This window comes from Carassius auratus, chromosome 16, assembly GCF_003368295.1.
Source record: "Carassius auratus strain Wakin chromosome 16, ASM336829v1, whole genome shotgun sequence".
Taxonomy (NCBI): Eukaryota; Metazoa; Chordata; class Actinopteri; order Cypriniformes; family Cyprinidae; genus Carassius; species Carassius auratus.
Window position 1 is genome coordinate 23204833 of NC_039258.1, and position 23659 is coordinate 23228491.

General features: G+C 39.3%; 1 protein-coding gene across 1 annotated transcript in view; it reads right to left on the reverse strand.

Moving 5' to 3' along the window:
• The window catches only part of LOC113116579 (A disintegrin and metalloproteinase with thrombospondin motifs 16), a 108111-nt gene that overhangs the window by 56743 nt on the left and 27709 nt on the right, over window positions 1–23659 (reverse strand). The window contains exons 10-11 of the mRNA XM_026284820.1: window positions 19495–19648; window positions 10084–10179 (exon numbers count right to left, since the gene is read on the reverse strand). Coding sequence (XP_026140605.1) covers window positions 10084–10179; window positions 19495–19648 — 250 coding nt within the window. The remainder of the gene's footprint in view (window positions 1–10083; window positions 10180–19494; window positions 19649–23659) is intronic.

Here is a 23659-nt window from a genome sequence, read left to right on the forward strand (position 1 = left end):
GTACTCCACCATAGAAAGCTGTTGGCTCCAGGATGACGGATTCTTGGCAACCAAACATCGCAACATTCTATCGATGTCCTGATTGGCTCGCTCAGACTGAACATTACTCTGGGGATGATAGCCCGAGGACAGACTGACCTTGGCCTCCAGTAATTTACAAAATTCTTGCCAAAATTTGGATACGAATTGGGAACCCCTGTCAGAGACCATGTCCATCGAGAGGCCATGTAACTGAAAGACGTGATCTATGTCTAGGTCGAAGCAGCCCGTCTAGGGGTCGGTTAGATGTCTTACCAGTGGCACAGACTGAGCAAGCCAAAACAAAATTGTGAATGTCGCGAGCCATTAAAGGCCACCAGAATCATTGCTTAACTAGAAAACTAGTGCGAGTCACTCCTGTATGACAAGCCACGTTGGAGCAATGACCCCATCAAATAACGTCGGACCGTAACCCCTCTGGCACAAACAAACGACTCGGTGGGCAACCAGGCGTAGGCATTACCCCTTCTAAGGATGTCTTGATCTTCGATTCGACCTCCCATACCAGAGTGGAGATGACAACTTAGGTATTTTATCAGGTAAAATACACTCGGGAGTGACCGGGTCCTCTGAGCTGGGCTGTGGATGGCTGGGGCACGTTAGCCTGTTCACGCGATTCAGACGAGCGTCCACTCTCAGAGTGAGTTCTATCAGTCCGTTCATCGTCTCTGGTAAGTCCATGGTGTGAATCTCCTTATGAACGCGGTCAGCCCACGCAGGAACATATTTTCAACTGCGCTTCCTTGTTCCAACGGCACTCTGCGGCCAGGGTGCGGAATCGAATGGAAAAATCCGCGACCGAGCCTTCTCCCTGTCGCAGTAAGGAGAAGTAATCTGGCGAGTAATCTGGCCGCCTCCTTACCCGCCACTTCATTTCTTCGGAGAGTGCCTGAAACGAGGTGCAGCAGTTGTCCGTTCTGCCGACCCCAAAGCACTGCTCTCCCTGACAGCAGGGTTAATACAAATGCAACCTTTGTCTGTTCGCTCTGAAAAGTACGTGGATGGAAAGCGAAATGCATGGAACATCTCATGAGGAATGCTCTGCAATATTCAGGCTCACCGGAATATCCCTCTGGTGTGGGTAGGCGTGGCTCTGGTCCCTCTGCTGCTGCAGGCGCTGGTGGTGGGGGGACGGGCGGCGTGGGGAGCACAGTGGGAGTCTGTAAAAGTTGTACCTGTTGGGTGAGTTCGGACACCTGCTTCACGAGTGCTTGCACCGCACGACCTGTGCCTGAAATGTTCTCTTCTTGTTGGTCCATATGTGAGATGCTGTGAGTGATGAAATCCTTGAGCTGGGAAGTGCTTGCTGCATCCATGGTTTGGTCAGATCGTTCGGTGATGAAATAACAGGAGAATGCAAGATGCAAGTAAACAAAGTTTAATTAATGAAAGTCAGAGTAAAGACACAGGTCAGGGACAAACACTCAGGTGGTGGTTGAAGCAGGGACGAGATGGCGATCCTGTGGTGTTGTGGTGAAGAGCATGTAGAGAACCCAGGAACCGTGGAACATCCAGACAACACAAAGAATTGACGAAATCCAGACGACACGAAGAACTGACGAAATCCAGACAGAGAACTGAGCTGATGAGGCACAAGAACAGGACACACACCGAGGAACAACCACAACGATCTGACAACGTGAGAGGGAAATTACAGGCATATGAAGGAGGTGGAATCAACGACAGCTGGTGACGCTAATCAACACAACGAGTAACCACACCCACACCATTACACTCATGCAGACACCTCCGTGTGAGACAGCCGATTCATGAACCGTGACAATTTTTCAAATATCTGTACTTTACTGGAGTCGTTTTATTTTGAGTAACTTTTCCTTTTACTTCACTACATTCCAAAGCATAAGATCATACTTTTAACTTCACTACATTTCATAAAACATATTGTTACTCTCTATAACAGTGGTTCCCAAACTTTTTGCAGCATGCACCCCTTTCTAGTGTTTGACACCTGTCAAGCACCCCCCAACACTTTACTCTGGTTAAACTTCACATTTTTAATTGCAATAACTAAATACAAATATTCACTGTAGATTAGAAAACATGAAAACAAATCTGTTATAAATACAAAAGATTACTACCTTTTTTTAGTGAGATGGATGGGCCTGCGTGTTTGCACACAGATCATCAAAATTCGGGGTAATGGATGACAGTTTTACTCTCAAATCATTCTCGGCATCTAGTCTTTGTCGATGTTTTGTTTTCAACAATGTCAGTGCAGAAAAGCCTGCCTCGCATAAGTATGTGGTTGCAAAGGGCATCAACACTTTAAGTGCTTGCTTTGACAATCCTGGATACTCCACCATTGCTGAAGCCCAGAAATCCACCAGTGACTTATTTTTAAAAAGCATGTTGTGTCTCCCATCAGATGACAACTCCAGTAACTTTTCTTGCTCTTGAAATGAGAGATGTGGGATTGGAGGAGTAACATCAAAAGGATTCCGAATCCATGTCTGAGATTGGTCCATAGGGGGGAAATAAGTCCGCAGATTTTGGCTGAGCTGGTTGAGATGTTCAATTATGAGGCCTTTGACACAATCACTTAGCACAGATTCCCGGGATTGCAAAAATTCAGATAAAAGAGGAAAGCACTCGGTGGAGTTTGTATTTATCCAGTTGGCCCAGAAAACAAGCTCTTTAATAAGTGCTTCAACTTTGTCCTGGGTGTTGAAAACGGTGGTACCAAGACCCTGCAGACTTAAATTAAGTTAATTTAGAGTAGAAAATATGTCTGCCAGGTATGCCAGCCTCTGAAGCCAGATGTCGTCTTGCAAGCATGAAGACAAGTGAAACGGGTTGTGAACAAAAAATTCCTCAACTTCACATCTGAGCTCAAAAATCCTTGCTAAAACCTTTCCACGCGATAACCAGCGAACTTCTATGTGCAGTAGAAGTGTTTCATGCTCGCTGCCCATTTCGTTGCATATAGTGCAAAAAATACGCGAATTTAACAGACGAGCCTTGATGAAGTTGACGATTTTCACGACGTCATGAAGTACAGTCAAAAGTTCACCTGGCATGTTTTTCGTCGCTAGGGCTTCCCGGTGGATGCTGCAGTGGACCCAGGAAACTGCTGGTGCAGTTTTTCGGATGAGAGCCACTGCTCCTTTGTGCCTCCCCGTCATTGCTTTAGCACCGTCTGTACAAATTCCAACGCAGCGCGCCCAGTCAACTTTGTGTACTCGGAAAAAGCTATCCATCAAATTAAAAATATCTTCCCCTGTTGAATGTGTGACAAGGGGACGGCAAAACAAAAAATCTTCATGAACTGTGTTTTCAAATAAATAACGGACATACACAAGAAGATTAGCTAGATTCGCTACGTCAGTAGACTCATCGATTTGCAGTGAGAAAAATTCACTGTTTTTTATTCTGCTTATTTGCTGGTTGAAGATGTCAGTAGATATCGAATCAATGCGACGAGAAACAGTATTGTCAGAGAGAGGGATTTTTTCCAGCGTCTTTGCTGCTTTCTCCCGGAGCATACAGTTTACCATGTCTTTGGCAACAGGTAAGCAGAGATTTTCTCCAATTGTGTGGGGCATACCTTTTTTAGCTATGTGGTAGCTCGCCAGATATGAAGCTTTCTGTGCATTTTTGGAAGTCCCTAAGCCTGAATGGGAGTGGATAATTTTTTTCTTCTTCTGCAGTTCTGCCAATTTTCCTTGGAAAAAACTTGCAGGCATGTCTTGCAATTGACTATGTCTTGTTTGTAAGTGCCGGACCATATATGAGGGCTTGAGACTGCTATTAGCTAAAACTTCACCACAGACTACACATTGCGGGTTTGGACTTTCTGCATCACCAATCCATGTAAACCCGAAAGCAATGTAACTGTCACTGTATTTGCGTTTCTTACTTGACATTTTCTCCCTTTGGCATGCAGGCCTATTTCTCTTGAACAATACATCTCTGTTAGGTTTCTCTGTTCCCGCCTCTTCACTACGTTCATTATCATCTGAGTCTGTTTGATCGTGTTTTTCAATATATTCAGCGCCGTGGTCGGTGCACATCTCCACACAAGAGGCCGATGTAGATGGCTCATTCCTGTCCCTTGAGTTCTTTAAAGTGCCCGTTTTTAACCAGGTGTCCATTTTGATGAATGTAGTAAGTGAAAAAAATAAATGAAAGAATTATCAGTTAGCGCCTAATATGAACAGGGCGGGGCTATTGTGACAAAGACGTGCTTGTAAAATGAAATTAGTAATTTATAGCTTGTAATGTGAAATTGTATTTCTTAATAAAACTTTCGCATGTGAAGTTTACCTCAGTTAAATACGTAAAAATAATAAAGAGACCATCTTTTTCCCCGCCATTACAAACATTCTCTGGCGCACCCCCGGTGGTCAGTCTGCGCACCACTAGGGGTGCGCGCACCCCAGTTTGGGAACCACTTCTCTATAATATATCACGTGCTCCGACACGCAGAAGCGGTGTCTGATTCATCATGAATGAACTGAGTCTTTTCAAAATAAACTTTTCAATCGAATCACAAAACGCACCAAATGATTCATTTACGAATTAGAATTATCCCATTGCAGCTGTTCTGGAGTCGACAACTCACTGATTCAAATGAACCGTTTAGTGCAAGTCTAAGAAGAACCGGGATATTTTGTGAGCGCACGTACCTCTGATGTTGCTAAAAGTAAGTTATTAATGTCGAAATTTAGGATTAATTATTGTAACTGAAAATCATATTTAAGTCAAAATTGTCAGTTGTTTGGGAAATAAATCCGCTGTAAAGAGTGATCTATTTAATCCCACTGAAATGCTTGAATGCAGACGATGCAGACACATCAATCAGCGTCTCTGTGTTTTAGGTAAAAAAAAATAAAAACACAAAAAAAGGTTTGAGAAGGAAAAAATCATTATGAAAATATAATTATATTTCCCTTAAAATGTTCTTCCTAACTTAGTCCTTATTCTCATGTCATATATAACTGTGATGTTCTGTAAAACAACTAACTTTAAAACACTTTTTCTTACTGGAGAAAATCAAATGGTCAACTCTGCTTTCTCTCAGGAACATCACAGTCAACGTAGTCACTCTCGTCAACGTAGTCCATATCAACAACAAAAATATATCTTGACTCCATATAGTTGTTATTTTGGAAAAAATCCCAGGTGTTTTGAGCAGTAGGATTATAAAAAAATATGTGCTAATATAAAATTATATTAAGTAGCCTATATAAAATTGCAAACATCTATCATTCAGTACTTTTTTACCTAAGTACATAAAAAATTGAGTACTTTTTCTACTTTCACTTGAGTAAAATTGAAAAAGGTGTACTTTTACTTTTACTGGAGTAATATTTTATTATATGTATCTGTACTTTTACTCAAGTACTTGATTCGTGTACTTCGTCCACCACTGATTACTACTATATAAATAAAAATAAAACAGATAGAACAGAAAAAGAATAGAACAAGCTAGTGTTTAAAGGTATTTGTATATGCAACATGCACCAACTATTTCCCCATGAAATGAGAAACTTTTATCAACAGTGTGTTTTTTTTTTGTTTTTTTTTTTTTTTTCATCAAAATAGAAGTTCAATGGTTTGCTGTTATTTTACAGTTGGAATGCAAAATATACTACAACTAATTTTAATTACGCTTATTCTTATTATTTAAAATCTTTTTATTTTACAGTGGAATTTTACAATTATTATTTTATTAAATAATCTTTTTATTGCTATCCAATCACAACATTTCTTGCCAAATTGTAGAGCCCTACAAACAAACACAGCAAATCTGGATTTTTATTTTTTTATTTTTATGCATTTTTAAACTGAAATTGGGGTAACACTTTCTATGAAGCCTGTATTTATAATACATTATAAGGGTATTTTTTATAGTGAATGTATAATGCATTATAAAAAACCTCATATGTTGTATCATATGAGTAATCATGGTCAATAATAATGAATAATCATAACAACAGTTTTAATATATTATAATTACTTATTTGTGGTTAAAGCTTTTAAGAGTATGATGATTTATAACACAATGAACACATTGGATCCACTTTTCATAAGTTTCATATCTTTCCATTTTTCTGATGCTACTTAAAGCGGTCAAAGGCCACTTATAAGTAGTAGTAATAATAATCTTAATAGAAAATAAACAATAATCTCTCTCAAACAGCCATAAAATCAGATTGATGTGGAATATGACACATTTGCTTTGAACTATTTGTATTGTAATATTAGTTTGATTACTTTGATGGTACCCCTTAGACAGCTGTTGATAAGTAACTCTGCAACTACATGTCAACTAGCGGTCATTAGAGTATTAGTATATATGCAAAATATATGCTTACACTTTATTTTGATGGTCAAACAACAGATTAACTGACTTTAAGTGTCTTTGCAAGTACATCATCTTATTCCTCCATTCTAGAAAGAATACTGTGCAGATCTCAAATAATGTCAAGATATGATACAGTCCATTATACTGTAAATGAAGTAGATTTAATTGGAGTTCATTGTGTGTTATAAATAATCATACTCTTAATCTCATAACCACAAATACACAGGCATTAAGATGTAATATAATTGTTGTTATGATTATTCATGAACTGATATAACATATTATATGTTTTTATTTTTATAATGCATTATGCATTCATTATAATGCCTTAAGAATATCCTTATAATATATTATAAATACAGGCTTCATAGAAAGTGTTACACCAATTTCTTTTAAGAAAAATTGCAATTCTATTTTTTTCACCCCAAAAAGTGCAGCCCTGCATAGAATATTGTGCATAAGTCACACATTATAATGCTCTTTCGTCATCACTAAACTGAACAGATTCAGTCTCTCAAGTTTAATATAAGGACATTTTTTTCACAAATTGTTTAACTGAAGGACATTTGGAAAAGTCTGGAAGAACATGCGAGTGTGACAATAAGTAACTGAATGGCCCAGTTTCACAGATTCATTTTACTTCCCATTAGGCAGCAATTCCATCTAATTCAGCTCTTTGCAAGAGGTTAAAGACTGAATGAGCGATAGTCCCAGTCCAGTGCTCTTCACACCCAGTGTGTAACTGAATCTGAGTCTCTGGCTCATGTCACAGAGCTCATATTTTCTTAAACGGAGATGGGCAGGATTCCTAGAGGAGACTGTCATCATTAGAGCTGCGTAGCATCACTGTTTCTCACTCGGGTCAAACTGTTGTGTCTAATATATCACAAACCATACACCTCCAGAGCCGCCTCTCGAGGAACAAGTGTGAAAGACATCCAGACCACCAGCGCTGGCCTCCGTATCAGCAGAGAGCTGTTCCTCCCTGACCGGCTCAGGATGGTCTGTAATTGCCCTCATGCCCCAAACCCACTTCAGTAACATACCCAGGAGGTCAGCATGAGCTCATTAAACTCAATCTGCTGTGAAGGGCCAGGATCAGTGGAAAGGCGTTCTATTGCATGACAGGAGAGGGAGGAGAGAAAGTACTGTATCTAAAACAACACTGATCTGTCTGTCTGACAAGATTCAGACCAGCAGTGCAAATTCTTTCAATATTTTTGGTGTATCTGGCGCCTCCTTCAGTTGTTCAAACAGCAAAAACATCCAGTTTAAAACCGGATCCACGCCACACACTTAAAATCTGATTCAAGTGTTTAGATGAGTTACAGACTGAAGCATCTGAGATGACAGACAGACCCTAAATTAGGTCTAGAAACGTCGCCAGCAGGTCTCGGAACTGCATTCATGTTCATTTTCACTCATTTTCTTGTATAAAAGGACTACACTTTAACATGCTATAAAAAGAGTGTTTATGAAAAACAAAAAAAAAACAAAAAAAAACAACAACTTTAAAAGTGCGAACGGAATGTTTCAGAGATTCAGTTGCATGCAATTAATAGTCTACATGTAAATCAAAGTTTTACAATGAATGCAATTTTGACCCACTTATTGCTTTTTTGACACACTTGAATAGGACTTAAGTACATATATTTATGTAATTTCATAATTACTTCTATTGTCTTTGAAATATGGTTAAAGTACTGCTGAATGTACAGACAGGCATTTACGATAAAGTTAAGTTTATTGAAACTTACAGTATATGTCATGCATTTAAATACATTTGTAATTACACCTTTATAATGATGAAGTTGCAATTTAGTACATTTAAAATATATTAACTTTAAATGTAATATCAAATTACACACTACAGTTAAAATTGTAATTTAAAAAATATAATTATAAGTGCTTTACATGTGCTTTAGTATGTTACTCAACAAGTTAAAATAAGTTAACTTCTTTAAAGCACAACAAAAAATATTAAAACATTGATTTTAAATGTCCTTTAAATGAAATCTTTAATTTGACATCATTACAACGTGCACTTTTTAAAATTGTGAAACAATCATTTAAGTGTCTCACTTTAAATACACTAACAGTAAGTGACCTTTGTTTAATCAATATTACAAACCCAATTCAAAAAAAGTTGGGACACTGTACAAATTGTGAGTAAAAAATGAATGGAATAATTTACAAATCTCATAAACTTATATTTTATTCACAATAGAATATAGATAACATATCAAATGTTGAAAGTGAGACATTTTGAAATGTCATGCCAAATTTTGGATTTCATCAGAGCTGCACATAAAAAGTTGGGACAGGTAGCAATAAGAAGCTGGAAAAGTTAAATGTACATATAAGGAACAGCTGGAGGACCAATTTGCAACTTATCAGGTCAATTAGCAACATGATGGGTATAAAAAGAGCCTCTCAGAGTGGCAGTGTCTCTCAGAAGTCAAGATGGGCAGAGGATCACCAATTCAAAACAAAAATTACAAAGAGTTTGAAGTTATCATCATCTACAGTGCATAATATCATCCAAAGATTCAGAGAATCTGGAACAATCTCTGTGTGTAAGGGTAAAGGCCAGAAAACCATACTGGATGCCCATGATCTTCAGCTCTTAGACGGCACTGCATCACATACAGGAATGATACTGTAATGGATATCACAACATGATCTCAGGAATACTTCCAGAAAACACTGTCGGTGAACACAATTCACCGTGCCATTCACCGTTGCCGGCTAAAACTCAATAGGTCAAAAAAGAAGCCATATCTAAACATGATCCAGAAGCGCAGGTGTTTTCTCTGGGCCAAGGCTCATTTAAAATGGACTGTGGCAAAGTGGAAAACTGTTCTGGTCTGATGAATCAAAGTTTTAAGTTATTTTTGGAAAACTGGGACGCCATGTCATCCGGACTAAAGAGAACAAGGACAACCCAGGTTGTTATCAGCGCTCCGTTCCTGCATCTCTGATGGTGTGGGGTTACATGAGTGTGTGTGGAATGGGCAGCTTACAGAAGAACTTGCATTTTCCAACATCACAATGCCAGACCACATACTGCATCAATTACAACATCATGGCTGTGTAGAAGAAGGATCTGGATACTGAAATGTCCAGCCTGCAGTCCAGATCTTTCACCCATAGAAAACATTTGGCACATCATAAAGAGGAAGATGTGACAAAGAAGACCTAAGACAGTTGAGCAACTAGAAGCCTGTATTAGACAAGAATGGGACAACATTCCTAGTACAAGTGCAGTTTATAAAAATATACATTTTAAAGATTTTTCTGGTGCACATGCACTTTCAATGCAAACTTCTATTTGGCAGAGGTTTCCCTGTTGAACTGAATCTATTCTAGCCTTCAGTACAGTGACAGTGAAATCTCACATGAATCTCCTCTGCTTCTCTTGTGAACATCAATGTCACATTCTGGATTGTGTTTTCAGGATTCTCAGCATGAATTGTTCACTCATTGTCTGTAAACACTGTTTTAAGACACTAAACATCTGTTAAAAACCCATCTGAAAGAGCAACAAAACCCCTAAAAGCCTTTCTCCCCCGCAGGGTTAATGTCACATGCTGAAGAACCACGAGATGATGGTAATGATTAAACTCCTTCAGTGACAAGAAACAGAGTGTGATGTGATTTCTGTTGAAGATGAGATGCTTCTGAAGACATGAATGCATACTGTGACCATGACTCACCATCTCTGGACCACAGGCTGAGCCCTCGGCGGCTGGCATGAACTTGGTCTCACATTTTCTTCCGACCCGGTGGCACCACAGGGCTTTACAGATGTCCTGTGTGACACACAATGATATGGATTTATTAAAGAAGCTCTAAGACTAACCAGCAGAGATCTGCCAAGAATTGTGACAGAAGTCTGAGCGATAGCTCTACTGAACAAATGAAGGATTACAGCACACTATGTAATGGATAGATTTTATAAATGTGCTGTGTGACTGTCCAAAAGCAGCTTTGCACAATAATGCTCTCTGGATATAATAATGACAAGTCTGGTTTGTTTTAGCTTATGTCAAACTCTCTGTTTGTGGTGATTCTGCAACTAGGGGACTTGTTTTGTTTAGTTTGTACATGCAAACATTCATATGACAGATTAGAAATTACACTTTTTTGTGCATTGAATATAGTTACTTTTTTAATATTTTTAAAAGTTTGGTCTTTAAATGCCAGAATTACCTCTATGTTTGGCTTAGCCCTTACCACCATTTTAAACTTCTATTTTAACACTGATACAGTTATAATAAAGTATAAATAAATAAATAAATAAAAAAATCTTTCAGAAAGAAATTCATACATTACAGGTAATGTATTATAATAATATAATAATTGTAATAATTATAATAATAATAATATATATACTTATATAATATATTATAATATATTAACTTATAAGTATATAATAATTATAAGTAATTATTATCTTATTTTAATTTATTTTTAACATTGTTTCATTAATTGCATCAACGTAATGTTATTGAATTGCATATTATGTTTTATATGTGTGTGTGTGTGTTCTTGTTTTTGTGACATATCAGGACACAACTCTGTATAATGACATGGGTATAACCTAACTGAGACTTGTTATAGCACTTATATATCATTTCTTTTTTTTTTTTTTTTTTTTGATTGCTTCCACTGTCCTCATTTGTAAGTCGGTTTGGATAAAAGCGTCTGCTAAATGAATAAATGTAATGTAATGTAAATGTAATAATAAAAATACTAATTTAGAGTGAAATATTACACTAGTTATATGTATTATTTTGTTTTATTTGCAGTTTTAAAATTTGCATTTAGTGGCAACACAATAATAATACTAATAATAATCACCTTAATTTCAAAATTTTAACCGCATATCAAATGATTATCACAGTTCGATTTTCACATACAAACACTGTGAGTGGGAACTAATGGAACTTTTTAGTTAAATCTTTTGTTAATTTCTAATTAATTTTTCATATTTAGAATAAGTTGTGGATTTAAAAATGCCACAATGTCCCTATTTTTGGCTTCACCATTGCCACCCTTTTTTTAACATTCTTTTTACTTAAACTTTACTACATTTATAAAATAAAAAATTAAACAAACAAATAAATAAAAAGAGGTAATGTCTCTGTTACGTATGGTAACCCTCGTTCCCTGAAGGAGGGAAAGGAATCGGTGACCAACAAATTGTGATATCGCATAAATAGACCACTCTACTTTGAGTGCAAACTAAATGAGCCAATGCACATTGGCATGCGATTATTGCATCCAGCTGCCGCTGATCATAGCCTGATTATAAGTAGGCAGCAGGTGCACTGCATTTTCAGAATTTTCGCTGATGTGCCAAGCCAGAGACCAGGCCTCTCGGCGGTGGTACATGAGCTGTGGCGACTGTACGTGACATCTTCTTTCCCTCCTTGAAGGAACAATGGTTACCATACGTAACTGAGACATTCCATTTCAATCAGTCACTTCTGACTTCACATCGGATGACCGACGAATTGGGATCCCTACCAAAGGGCCACAGTGACCCTTCCAGTGTCCTGTGTAAGCCACCTGCATCCCTAAGGCGCCACAAGCAGGACCTGGTCCTTGTCCTCCCTGACCTTGCACAGTGTCTGTGCAAAAAGGCTCACTGAGGGAAACACATACTTGTCCAGTCCCCACGGCCAGCTGTGTGCCAATGTGTCTGTGCCGAGTGTTCCCCCGATCAGGGAGTAGAATTACTGGCCGTGAGAGGTTTCTTGAGAGGGAAACAGGTCTATCTGAGCAGCTCCGAAACGTGTCCAAATCAGCTGGACCAACTGGGGATGGAGTCGCCATCCTCCTGAGAGTGCAGCTCGGGACAGCTTGTCGGCTGCCCGGTTGAGCACCCCAGGAGAATGTGAACAGCACGAAGCGACCTCTGATGCTTCTGACTCCAAAGGAGGAGGTGGTGGGCGAGTTGCGCCCTTTGAGATGGATAAAGGCAAGGTGCACCGCCAGCAACTTCCGTGAAAACACGGGGCAACAGGGACAGGACCTTGTACTGATGTACCTGTCTTTCAAAAGCAAACCGCAGGAATGGCCTGTGGCACAGAAGCATCAGCACATGGAAGAATGAGTCCTTCATGTCGATCGCTACAAACCAATCTTGGGGACGGATGCACCTGAAGATGCACTTCTGCGTGAGTATCTTCAACTGAAGCCTTTGAAGGGCCTGGTTCAAAATATGCAGATCCAAGATTGGTCTCAACCCACTGCATTTCTTGGGTACGATGAAGTGGTGGCTGTAAACCCTGTCCTCATATTGGCTGGAGGAACCGGCTCTATTGCATCTTTCGCCAGCGGGACTGTGATCTCTGCACAAAAGACAAGGGCATCTGCCACTTTCATTGAAGTAAAGTGGACGCCTCTGAACTTGGGAGGGTGCGGGGTGAACTTAATCGCATAGCAGCAGCTGCATTCTGGGGAAGGATGTGCCTGATGGCCTCAGTCTGCTTTGGGGCAGCGGAGAACACACTGCGATTCCGGATAATACATGGGTAATGTGTCCCGGCTCGCTAGATTTTGTACTTTCACACTGCTAGTGATTACCCGGAATATGTTCATGCGTTCACACACAACCTCTGCAAGTATATGCCAACTTATTCTACTAACCCTAAACGTAGCAGACATGTAGTTGTGAATTAATGAGAATTATTTGACATTACATTTATTCATTTAGCTGACACTTTTATCCAAAGCGACTTACAATTGCTATATATGTCAGAGGTCCATTGCCTCTGGAGCAACTAGGGGTTAAGTGTCTTGCTTAGGGACGCATTGGTGCCTCACAGTGGATTCAAACCTGGGTCTCTCACACCAAAGGTATGCATCTTATCCACTGCGCCAACACCACCCCACAAATGTGTTCCCAGGGAATCGAACCCCCAAACTTGTGCTAGCTTGCTTGCTAACGCAACGCTCTACCAGTTGAGCTAACGGAACACTCTACTTACTTATAGTTCTGCTTGTTTTCTAACAATTAAAAATTATGTTTTCAGTTGATTTGGTTTTTGTAATGTTTTTATAGCAGAGAATCACTTTACTCAAGCGATTGTCCTCAATACTGATGTCATTACTATTGCATCAAACATTTAGAGAACATTTGAGATTATATTTGGTTATCATCACGGATATGAGAAGTGACAGGCCTGCACATCTCTGCTGAACGCTGAGCTCTTTCGAACAGAAATACTTGTAATATAACATCCTGATATGACAGCAGTTTTATTAAAACTGTGGGGTATTTACTCTTACTGAACAATGATTTGTAAAACCTACTTCATGATTCATCAGACATCATAAAAGTGTCTTACTGTCCTGTAAGAGCAGCTCCCATATGTCTACATCTTTAACACAATGCTCGTCTCATTCACTAACTCTATGAGAAGAGCGAGGAGCCGCTGATGTGTCTGTATTACTCACATCTGGACTATTGTATCATATTTTGACAATGGGTGCACAGATGGGAGGAAAAACAGCTTTTTGCCAGAGTGACCTCGGTCCAGATCCCAGCACAAGTTCTGCAGCTGTGTGTTAAAGCGAGACCTCCTCAAATCTGTTCCTGCTGAGCATGAGGAGAGCGATCACACAGTGCTCATCACAGTCCCGCGGCCAGACAATATCAAGACACTAATTCACAGTGAAAGCAGAGAGAGCTCGGCATCTACAGAAACAGTTCAGTGACATCTGCTGCTCTTCTGAAATGAAGCTCTCTTTGTGCTTTGCTCTTACAGTCTAATGAAAATGTATCTTCAATTTCCACTAGATGTATTATAACAGATTATAAGATAATTAAATACTTTAAAGTGCCACTATTATGCCTTTTCAAATATTACCTTTCATGCAGTGTCATGCTTGCAATTGCCTCAACGAGTCGTTAGAAATTTGAATCTTTTTCTGTTAAGGCTCTATGTCACGAAGTAACACATTTTCATAATTTCTGCATACGTTCTACATAGCCAACATGCCTTCCCACACACAGTAATATTTCTGTGTGGTTAACATCATGTCAAGAAGACGCTGTATCCTACACTGTGAGAGTAAATTTGTTTCATCACATCTTTTAATTACCACAAACTTGTTAACATATGACACATACCACTGAAACATCCTACTCCAGTCGTGCTTGCAAATTAATCTCTTATTAATCAGACAGTTCAACCAGTTCATCATCAGACTCCGGCTCAAATTGGCTGTCATTCCATCATGGCAATCACTACGACTCTGGACTTATCACACAGGACTGCGCCATCTGACCAATCACAGCAGTGAGGGATCACGGAAAGGAGGGGTTTATAGAGACTGATTCTTTGAACTGCTTCACACGAGTCATGTACGAATCATTTAGAAACGAGGTCAAATAAAATCAATTTTTTTTTAGAAAACTAACGTTTTTTTGACCTTGCATGCATATAAACCTGTTTTAAAGGGGGGGGTGAAATGCTCGTTTTCACTCAATATCCTGTTAATCTTAAGTACATATAGAGTAGTACTGCATCCTTCATAACTCCAAAAAGTCTTTAGTTTTATTATATTCATAAGAGAAAGATAGTCTGTAACGATTTTTCCCGGAAAAACATGAGTGGCTGGAGGCGTGACGTGTGGGCGGAGCTAAAGAATCACGAGCGCCAGTAGGCTTTTGCGTTGAGCGCGTCTGGAAGCTGTTTCATGCGGGGGGGGGGGGGGGGGGGGGTGGCTGAGGGCTGGTTTGGAAAATATGTGACGTCATTATGTTGTGACTGACGACATGAAATTTCTCTACTAGTCTTCTCTCCTGGCGTGATTGTTACTGTTTTATACACAAAAATTGTACTTGATGTACTTGTACTTTGATGTTTAATAAAAATAAATAAATAAAAATAATTTAAAAAAATCTCTGTACTGTTTAGGCTATGTGTTGTAACCATTAAAGAAAACATATTTGGTTTCATATTTGTTTAAATATTATAGGCTAATGTAATTTTTTTATTTATTTAATCAATGTTTATTATGAAAGTGAGCATGCAGCATGAGAAAGATATGATACATCATGCGCAATAGCCTATGAGACATGGAGTGGGTAAGACATGATTTTGACCACTTTATTGAGTTTTGTTTTGTAGAAAGACTCTGTTTAAAAGATTTTCGTTTTGTATAAATTGTATCTTAATTTTGATCAATATTTTATCAACCCATTGCCTGTATTTAATAAACAAGCAAATATATTAGCAGACGTAATACGGTGCCGGCACATCACTTGTATTGAACGTGAACTGGAGGGCGCAGAAACTCAGCTTGTGCCTCACAGACAGTTTTGAGAAATATAGGCTATCTATTATAGAAAGCTTAAAAATGTCTACTTTTAAACGAAAATATTCAAAACGAAAAGAAATAGGCTACTCTCTGAATATGTAGGCCTAATCCATATGAAATGTGCATTTCTCTCTGGCGTTCATGGCGAGTCCGCATCGTCTTTGCAGTGACACAGAAAACACCATTTTATTAATAAACAATTAAATGTCTCCTTGCTATTTTTGACAAATTCATAATCATTTCTTTAGCCGGTTTTTTTGTGGCAAAATTATGCATGCGGTCTTATTCTGCATGACAATATTTTGGATCCCTTAATACTTAGACCAACAAAAAAAAAAAAAAAGAGTTCCATAATCTCTTATAACAAGCCGCGTTTCCATCCAAAGTTGCACATTTAAATTACGCGCAAAATTGGAATATCGCACAAAACATTTGTGAACAAGCACCGTTTCCATCCAACGAGTCAAAGAGAACAAAATCATCACTTTCTGATAAATTGGCACTATACATCACTAAGAAAAGTAGGAGAACCTCAGAATGAGCAGACAAAACACAGTGAATGTGGTTATTGCTTTCGGAGGTGGATGCTTCTGTTTGGGAACGCAGTCATTTAAAATTTGGTTAAAATCATGGATTCCTAATATAATGACTAGATTTGCATGGAATATTTCACAGAGCAACATGATGATGGCGGCACGTCCACATGCAGCGGCTTCTCTCTCTCCCGTCAGAACGGTGTTTTCATGTTTTTTGTCTTGTGAGTCGCAGTGTTTTTTTACATTACCGCGTCTACCTCTCTTTAACACATACAGTCGTGAGTTTCTGCACGATGTCGGCCAATTTCTTTTTTCTTTTTTTTAAGTTAAACTCTGCTCTGGGGCCTTCACCATCACCGACCACCACTGCTGCATCTCGCCCACAGTGGAGGCGCCACAAGCGGCGTGATAGGAAGCCGAAGAGGGGTAAGTGCAGAGGTATCCGGGCTAGGCTAATGGCTAACCTTAACAAGTCAGCTATCCCCACCATCGTATTGGCTAATGTACGCTCTTTGTATCTTTCTGACGTCATTACCTGAGCAGTCGAAAGCTGCGTATTTATTACAAAAATAATAAATATTTATAGAACCTCACAAAGGTTAAGGTCTTTGATCAACCCACTGCACTGCAGATGTCCTGCATGAAGACACCTGCTAAGAAAGCTTTTTAGGCCACCACACTCCTAGTGGAGTTAGCCTTGACCCCCAAGGGGGAAGGGAGATCAGAGGACTCAAGGTTTTAGGATAGCCTTCTGTTCAACCGCTTAGCATAAGCTTCTTCTGGCCAGAGGCCTCAGCCTTAGCGCACCACAGAGGATACATGCAACCAGAGGGTGTCTGCCCACTGAATGGCCATCAAGAGGGGCGCAGTAGGCCACAATGGCCCCCATGTAGACCTTCAGGGTGGATTGGGTCAACCCTGTGGAGAGAATGGCCTGCAGGAACTCTAGAACTGTACCAACCAGCCAATTAACTTGGTCGAGCTGGCTGTCTCCACACCAGGAGGTGAAAGGTTTCCACATCAAGGTGAACAGTTTCCTCATGGAGGGAGCTCTTGATTTGAGGATGGTCTCAGCAACCTTGTTTGAGACACCAGGAACTATGTACCAATAACCTCTTAGGTCTGGGTGAAAGTGTTTTAATGCTCGAAGCATGTCCAGCATCTTCAGGAAGTTTATATGTCTCCACAGACCACGGGAAGGGTGGCCACTTATCACCGCACCCCAGCCGATGAGGGACATGTCTGTCGCTAGCGTTACGAAGCGACAAGAAGTTCCCAGAGCCTCCTCAGAGCATGGCTGGTGAGAGTGGAGAAGAACAATCACCCCCCTTATTTTTTCAAGGAGCTAACTGCGCGAGCTACACTCTTCATTGCTGCTTGTTATAATATAAAAAAAAAAAACAAAAAAAAAAAAACAGCCTGAACGCTGCCTGCTTTAGCCCAAAAAACTTCTCTTGACTGAAGTTTTGACATAATGGAGCTTATCAGTGCACAAACGTCTTGCCCATCCATTGGACTGATTACACATGTGGTTCAGAGCTGGTCATGCTGAAAGGGATTCCCAAAGCATTCTCTGACGCAGCTCGTGTTCCCTGAAGAGGAACTATATGATTATATAGCAAATGTTGGATGTGTGTGTTGTGGTAAAGTGTGACAGTTTTGGTTCAGTCCTCAGGTAAGACATTACTCTCAATCACACACTGTCATTCTTGATCCTGCCCTACCTGCTTTCTTCTCTTTCCAAATGATCTTAAACTCTGCGATAACAACCACACAAATGGATTCTTATTAGTGGTGGTCCGTTATCAGCATTAACGTGCTGCGTCAACGCGAGACCCTTATCGGGCGATAAAAAAAAATATCGGCTTTAATCTATTCTCAAAGTTGGGTTGGGAGCTAGGTCTATACTAAGCAAGCTATGATGACTTTCACCTTGATATTTTATGTAACCGACTGACTGAGGCCAGCATAAAAAGATGCTCAGGACAGTTGACAGGCCACTGCTGCGCATCGTCACGAAAGATTATCTTTTTCACATGTTTTCACGCCTTACCGCTTGTCGATTTAAACATTAAAGCATCCAAACACAAGACGTGGAAAAGCTGAACGGAGAGCGAGAGAGAGAGAGAGAGACGCATATCACGGACAGCAAAACTGAACCGAGCTCTCTTCTGCGAAGAGAAAGGCGCCTAAAAACACTTGAACATCAAATTTGCTTATTTTTGCTCTTGTGCCGACAAATACATACAAAACATGTCAAAATATCCACCTTGGAAATTATGCTCGAAAAAACTGTCAGTTATTTCTTAAGTGAAAGTAAACAGCTGAGGGAAAAAATGGGATGTGTATTATATTGGATGCGTTCATCGTCTCTTAAAGTGGCCGCGCCTAATTTAGCTTCTGGCTGCTGTAATGATAATCCAAGAAAATCACTCACTGCTCTTGACTGAATTACTTTGTAGTTTTAACAGTCAACCCAAAAATTATTCAGACACCAGGTATAATTTTTGATATATATAGCAAAACTGTAATAATGTGAGAAATGTTTAAGGTGTCTGAATAAATGTAGGTTTGATTGTATATTTCATTTTTACATTGAAGACTATCCAGTGCTATTTTACATTTAATTATTTGGTTTCTGTACCTTGACACCAACAAACTTGAAAAAAACTTAAACATTGGTGTGAAACAGGCGTAATGTTGTTTGCACCTTGCAATGTGGAATTAGTTTACAGCTTTTTCAAACCCTTTGTGATGCATTTTGGAAGCCGGAGATGAGCCCCTTTTCTAATGCACCACCTAGCTTGATAAACCCCTTCTCAAAGACTTACTGTTTGTCAATTTTATTTGGGTAACACATATTCTGAATGGCTTCGGCAGAATTTGAATGAGCCATTTTAATCTAGATTAATTTCAAGATCACAATGAAATTTATAAAGTTTCCTCTCTTTCCTCTCTTTTCTCTTCCTGACAAAGAACAGAAAGCTCTTGACACCAAAAGATGAAAGCAAAAGGATGTGTGCAATCTTTTACTGGCATTAAAAAAAAAATCATTCTAGTGATGTAGTTTTGCAGTGTAAACGATCGCCTCATTAACTGGCTAAATGAGCAGCGTTTCCTGCCGAACCTAAACAGCTCATCTTCTACAGTACACAAAACGTTCAGTCATGTGTTGCTGTTCATGTGCACTCATGACTCATTTCGGGGGTCTTGCATTTGTAAAGCAATACGTAATACTGCTACTAATGGACTTGCCTTCTTGAAGTCCAGAGTGCAGAGTTTAGCTTTCTCTCCAAACTGCCACTTGCACTGCGTGTCAGCGTCGTACAGCTCTCCGGGCAGTTTCTCAGGGTACTTGTACTCCTGGATGGCACTGGGCTCGTCAGACAGACAGGTGGCCTGTGAAGTACTGAGACACAAACACTACTGTAAAACCACTCAAGTCCCGTACAGTAGAGCAGGAACCATGACAACATAACAACTGGAGTTACCTCGGCTACATTTAGACATCTCTCTTTTCAACACATCCTCTGACTTCAGCATTACGTATGTTATTGAACGGTGCCGTTTTATACGTCCCACAGTGAGGCTCTGCGTGTAAGCGATATCAAGGATCATGAGAAAACATTTAACAATGTTTAATAGCTTGTGTTGTAGGAGCGTGACACACAGTGAAGCCCTGAATGAAGTAGTTCAGCAGGCGCTCCATGACGAGACTGGGTCAGTATGTGAGTCTGTGTGGGATGTAGGTCTGTAATGGGGGTCACATCGACTGGTGTATTAAGGCTGATTTACACTTCTGTTTCAGACATACGCCGTAGCCTCTACACTGTATGATGTGTATATGTATGATTTTATTTATTTTTTATTTATTTATTTGCTAAGAAAGAAATAAAGAAAGAAAGATCCAGGCTGGTTTGTACTAGGTCTGCAGAATTTGTTAAAATTTTTTTATTTATGAGCATGGCTATAAAATACCACCACCAATAATAATAATAAAAATAAAAATAATAATAATAATAATAATAATAATAATAATAATAATAATAATAATAATAATAATAATAATAATAATAATAATAATAATGTATAGTGTTATTCTTATTTATTTATTTTTTTACCATTTATAACTAAATAACAATAATATTATCCTCATTTGTAAGTCACTTTGGATAAAAACGTCTGCTAAATTACTTAATGTAAATGTAATTAAATCAGCTTCTGCAGTTTTATAATGTAATTTTCACCATTTTGGTTTCATTTTGAATACAGCCCAACTTGAGTTTATTTCCATCACTTCTAGACAAGTGATGTTTTAATGCTCTTAGTAAGATTAGTCTGTAAGTTTATTAGTCCAACCACTAGTTGAATCGTTGGGTCAGTGTTGATTAGTAGTGCATGTCTTCACTTGATCTTTACATGGCTCCAATGTATACATTTCCAAATGACAAGTTGACTAGTAAAATTAAGCAGTCACTCGAACACATTGTATCCATAGATGTCCTTGTTGAAGAACAATCCATTATAAAGTCAACTACATCCAGCGATCCCTCAGTGATTCAGTGCATCCTGTGAAGGGAGCCCTGTTCTTCTGCAGCACACGTAAGTCCTGCTTCCAATTACTTAGAGATGGATCAATGTGGCAGCATCTGGGCCAGTGTTAGTGTGAGATGAATCTGATTCAGTTCCTCATCATCACTCATTTCTCCCAGTGTCACCTCTTTAAGTTTCCTTCTCAGATTTAGGCGAGCGACAGCTATAAGACAGACCGGCTCTGGCCAGACTCCCTTTCAAGCTCTGTTTTATTAGTGATAAAAGTGAAGGGGTATGGAGAGGAACGACAGAAGGTCTGAGAGCAGCTACTTCTGTGATCTGCAGGCTGTACATTGGTGACGTAGGTGAGGCTGCTGATGAGGAATGGGAAACAGATGATGGAGACAGAGTCGCCGTATTTATCTGCAGCTTGCTGTTGTTTTTTGGGGGTGTGAAAAGAGAAACAAGGGATGAACATACGGCACTTTGTCGCCTTCAGATGCCCAGTTCTGGAGACAGACAGATTCTGGTGACACAAAAGCAGCTGTCACACTACCATGTTGACCATGTAGTTTGCTTTGATTGATCGGTTGGTTCCAAATTCACACCTGTTATCAACACTTAGGACAGGCCCGGTTCTACGAGGGTGCTATAGGGTGCTAAGCAGCTAAAGATTTGGCATTAAACAGAGGTGTCCTAGCAGTTCTGAAAGAACCATTTACACTTGGCCACAAAAAAATGTGTCTTCGCAAAACGGATATAAATCTGATCTTGAATTGAAGTGGTTTGAGCAATAGGATTTAAAAAGCATTCTCGAAATGTCTTGAAAGCAAATTGGAGGGCATCTACACATGGTCTTTCCATGACTGGATCTGATCTGATCTGATCTGATCAGAGAAAACGCATACAGTGACCAAGTGTAAACAGGCCCCTAAAGGGTTAGTTCACGCAAAAAATGGAAATTGTGTCATTACTTACCCTCATGTATTCAACTTCTTAAAATTACAGTTGAAACCCTGATTCCACATGGACTATTTTACCAATGTATTTACTTTGTTTGTGTTTGTTGATCGTGGTAAAATCCTTGCTGTCTATGTAAGGTCAGAGAGCTTTCAGATTCCATCAAAAAGATCTTAATTTGTGTTCTGAAGATGAACGAAGGTCTTACAGGTTTGGAATGACATGAGGGTGAGTATTTAAGGTCCTTGAGTCCAAATATGTATATCTGAAATTTTCACACGTTAAAAAATAAAGACGATCTTCATTTTAAATCACATTTACACACTGCCTCTGAAACTTTTGTACATCATTATAAAAATTTGGATCCGGTTCGATCTTCTGATTTTCACATTTGGATCAAGCATTTTGAGAGGAGTTTTGACAACTCAGAGCTACTGTAGAAGCGAACCCAAAAAGCCAGAATGGTGTCTGACAAGTTGATCCACTTCATCTCGCAGCCCAAAGCACTGTCTGACAAACAAAGTGTGGAATAAAAAAAGACAAAATATACTGTAAAGACCAATAAGAGGGAAATCTGTGGAGCTCAGTGGAGCATGTAATCAGGGAAAGAGAGTGCTGCAAGGATGATGTATTTTTGTAGACCAACCAGGAAGTTAAAAGCACCAAGATATTAATAAATGTCTCCTACTCAAACTCAACTGGTTAAGGATATGGACTCAAGTCAAACTCAACAAGGTGGATTTGGACAAAACACTAGCTTTTGGATTATTGCAGAAAACAATCTCTGTCACAAACAAGGATTTTTCCATTGGCATTTTGGTAGATTTGGGGTACTTGGACCCAGCACCAGCTTTTGGATTAATACAGAAAATAAACTCTGCTACCAAAGTTTATGATTCTTGCACGTTTTGTCAATCATGACAATCTTTGAAAATGAAACATTTTTGAAGCCTGGATAGAACTGGAATTAGGCAAAGATAAATGTAGGCTGTCTATGAACTATGCCATGGTCACCGCTGTCTTTTATAAGAAAACGTTTCACTGAAAGTTTGAGTTAGAATAGTTTTCAAGAGTGCAATTATAAACATTTGCTATATTTCCATCCAAAGCTGTGAATTTAACTTATGTGCAAAATTGGAATATCACATTAGGGTGATATCACAAAACATTTGTGAATAAAGCAGTCTCCATCCAGCAAGATGATGAGAACAAAAAAGTTCCTGATAAAGTCGTGGGAAGACTAATGGTTAGAGAGTCGGGCTCCCAATCGAAGGGTTGTGAGTTTGAGTCCCGGGCCAGCAGGAATTGTAGGTGGGTGGAGTGGAGTGCATGTACAGTGCTCTCTCCACCTTCAATACCACGACTTAGGTGCCCTTGAGCAAGGCATTGAACCCCCAACTGCTCCCCGGGCGCCGCAGCATAAATGGCTGCCCACTGCTCCGGCTGTGTTTTCACAATGTGTGTGTGTGTGTGTGTTCACTGCTCTGTGTGTGTGCATTTCGGATGGGTTAAATGCAGAGCACAAATTCTGAGTATGGGTCACCATACTTGGCTGAATGTCATGTCACTTTCACTTTTCACTTTCATAAACTGGTGCCATATAACACATACAATATACGTTAATTAAATGTCAATATCAAGTAATTTAATCTGTAGTATGGAAATGTTTTCTTTGCCAATAAAAAATAATTTGACTCAGTTGAGCTCATTTTTAGAATGTATGCACATCTTGGCATCCCCATTCAGTGTTTTTATGCAGTAAAATTAAGTGGATGGAAACATAGTTAATAAGGTTGTTAAAGCAGCTAGTAAGTATTTGAGTTTACCTGTTTGGTCTGATGACATTAATGTCCTGACAACCTCTATAGTCTTTTATTAGGTCAAGTAAAAGCCTTCCTTATCTATCAAGTAGATACATTAGAAAACA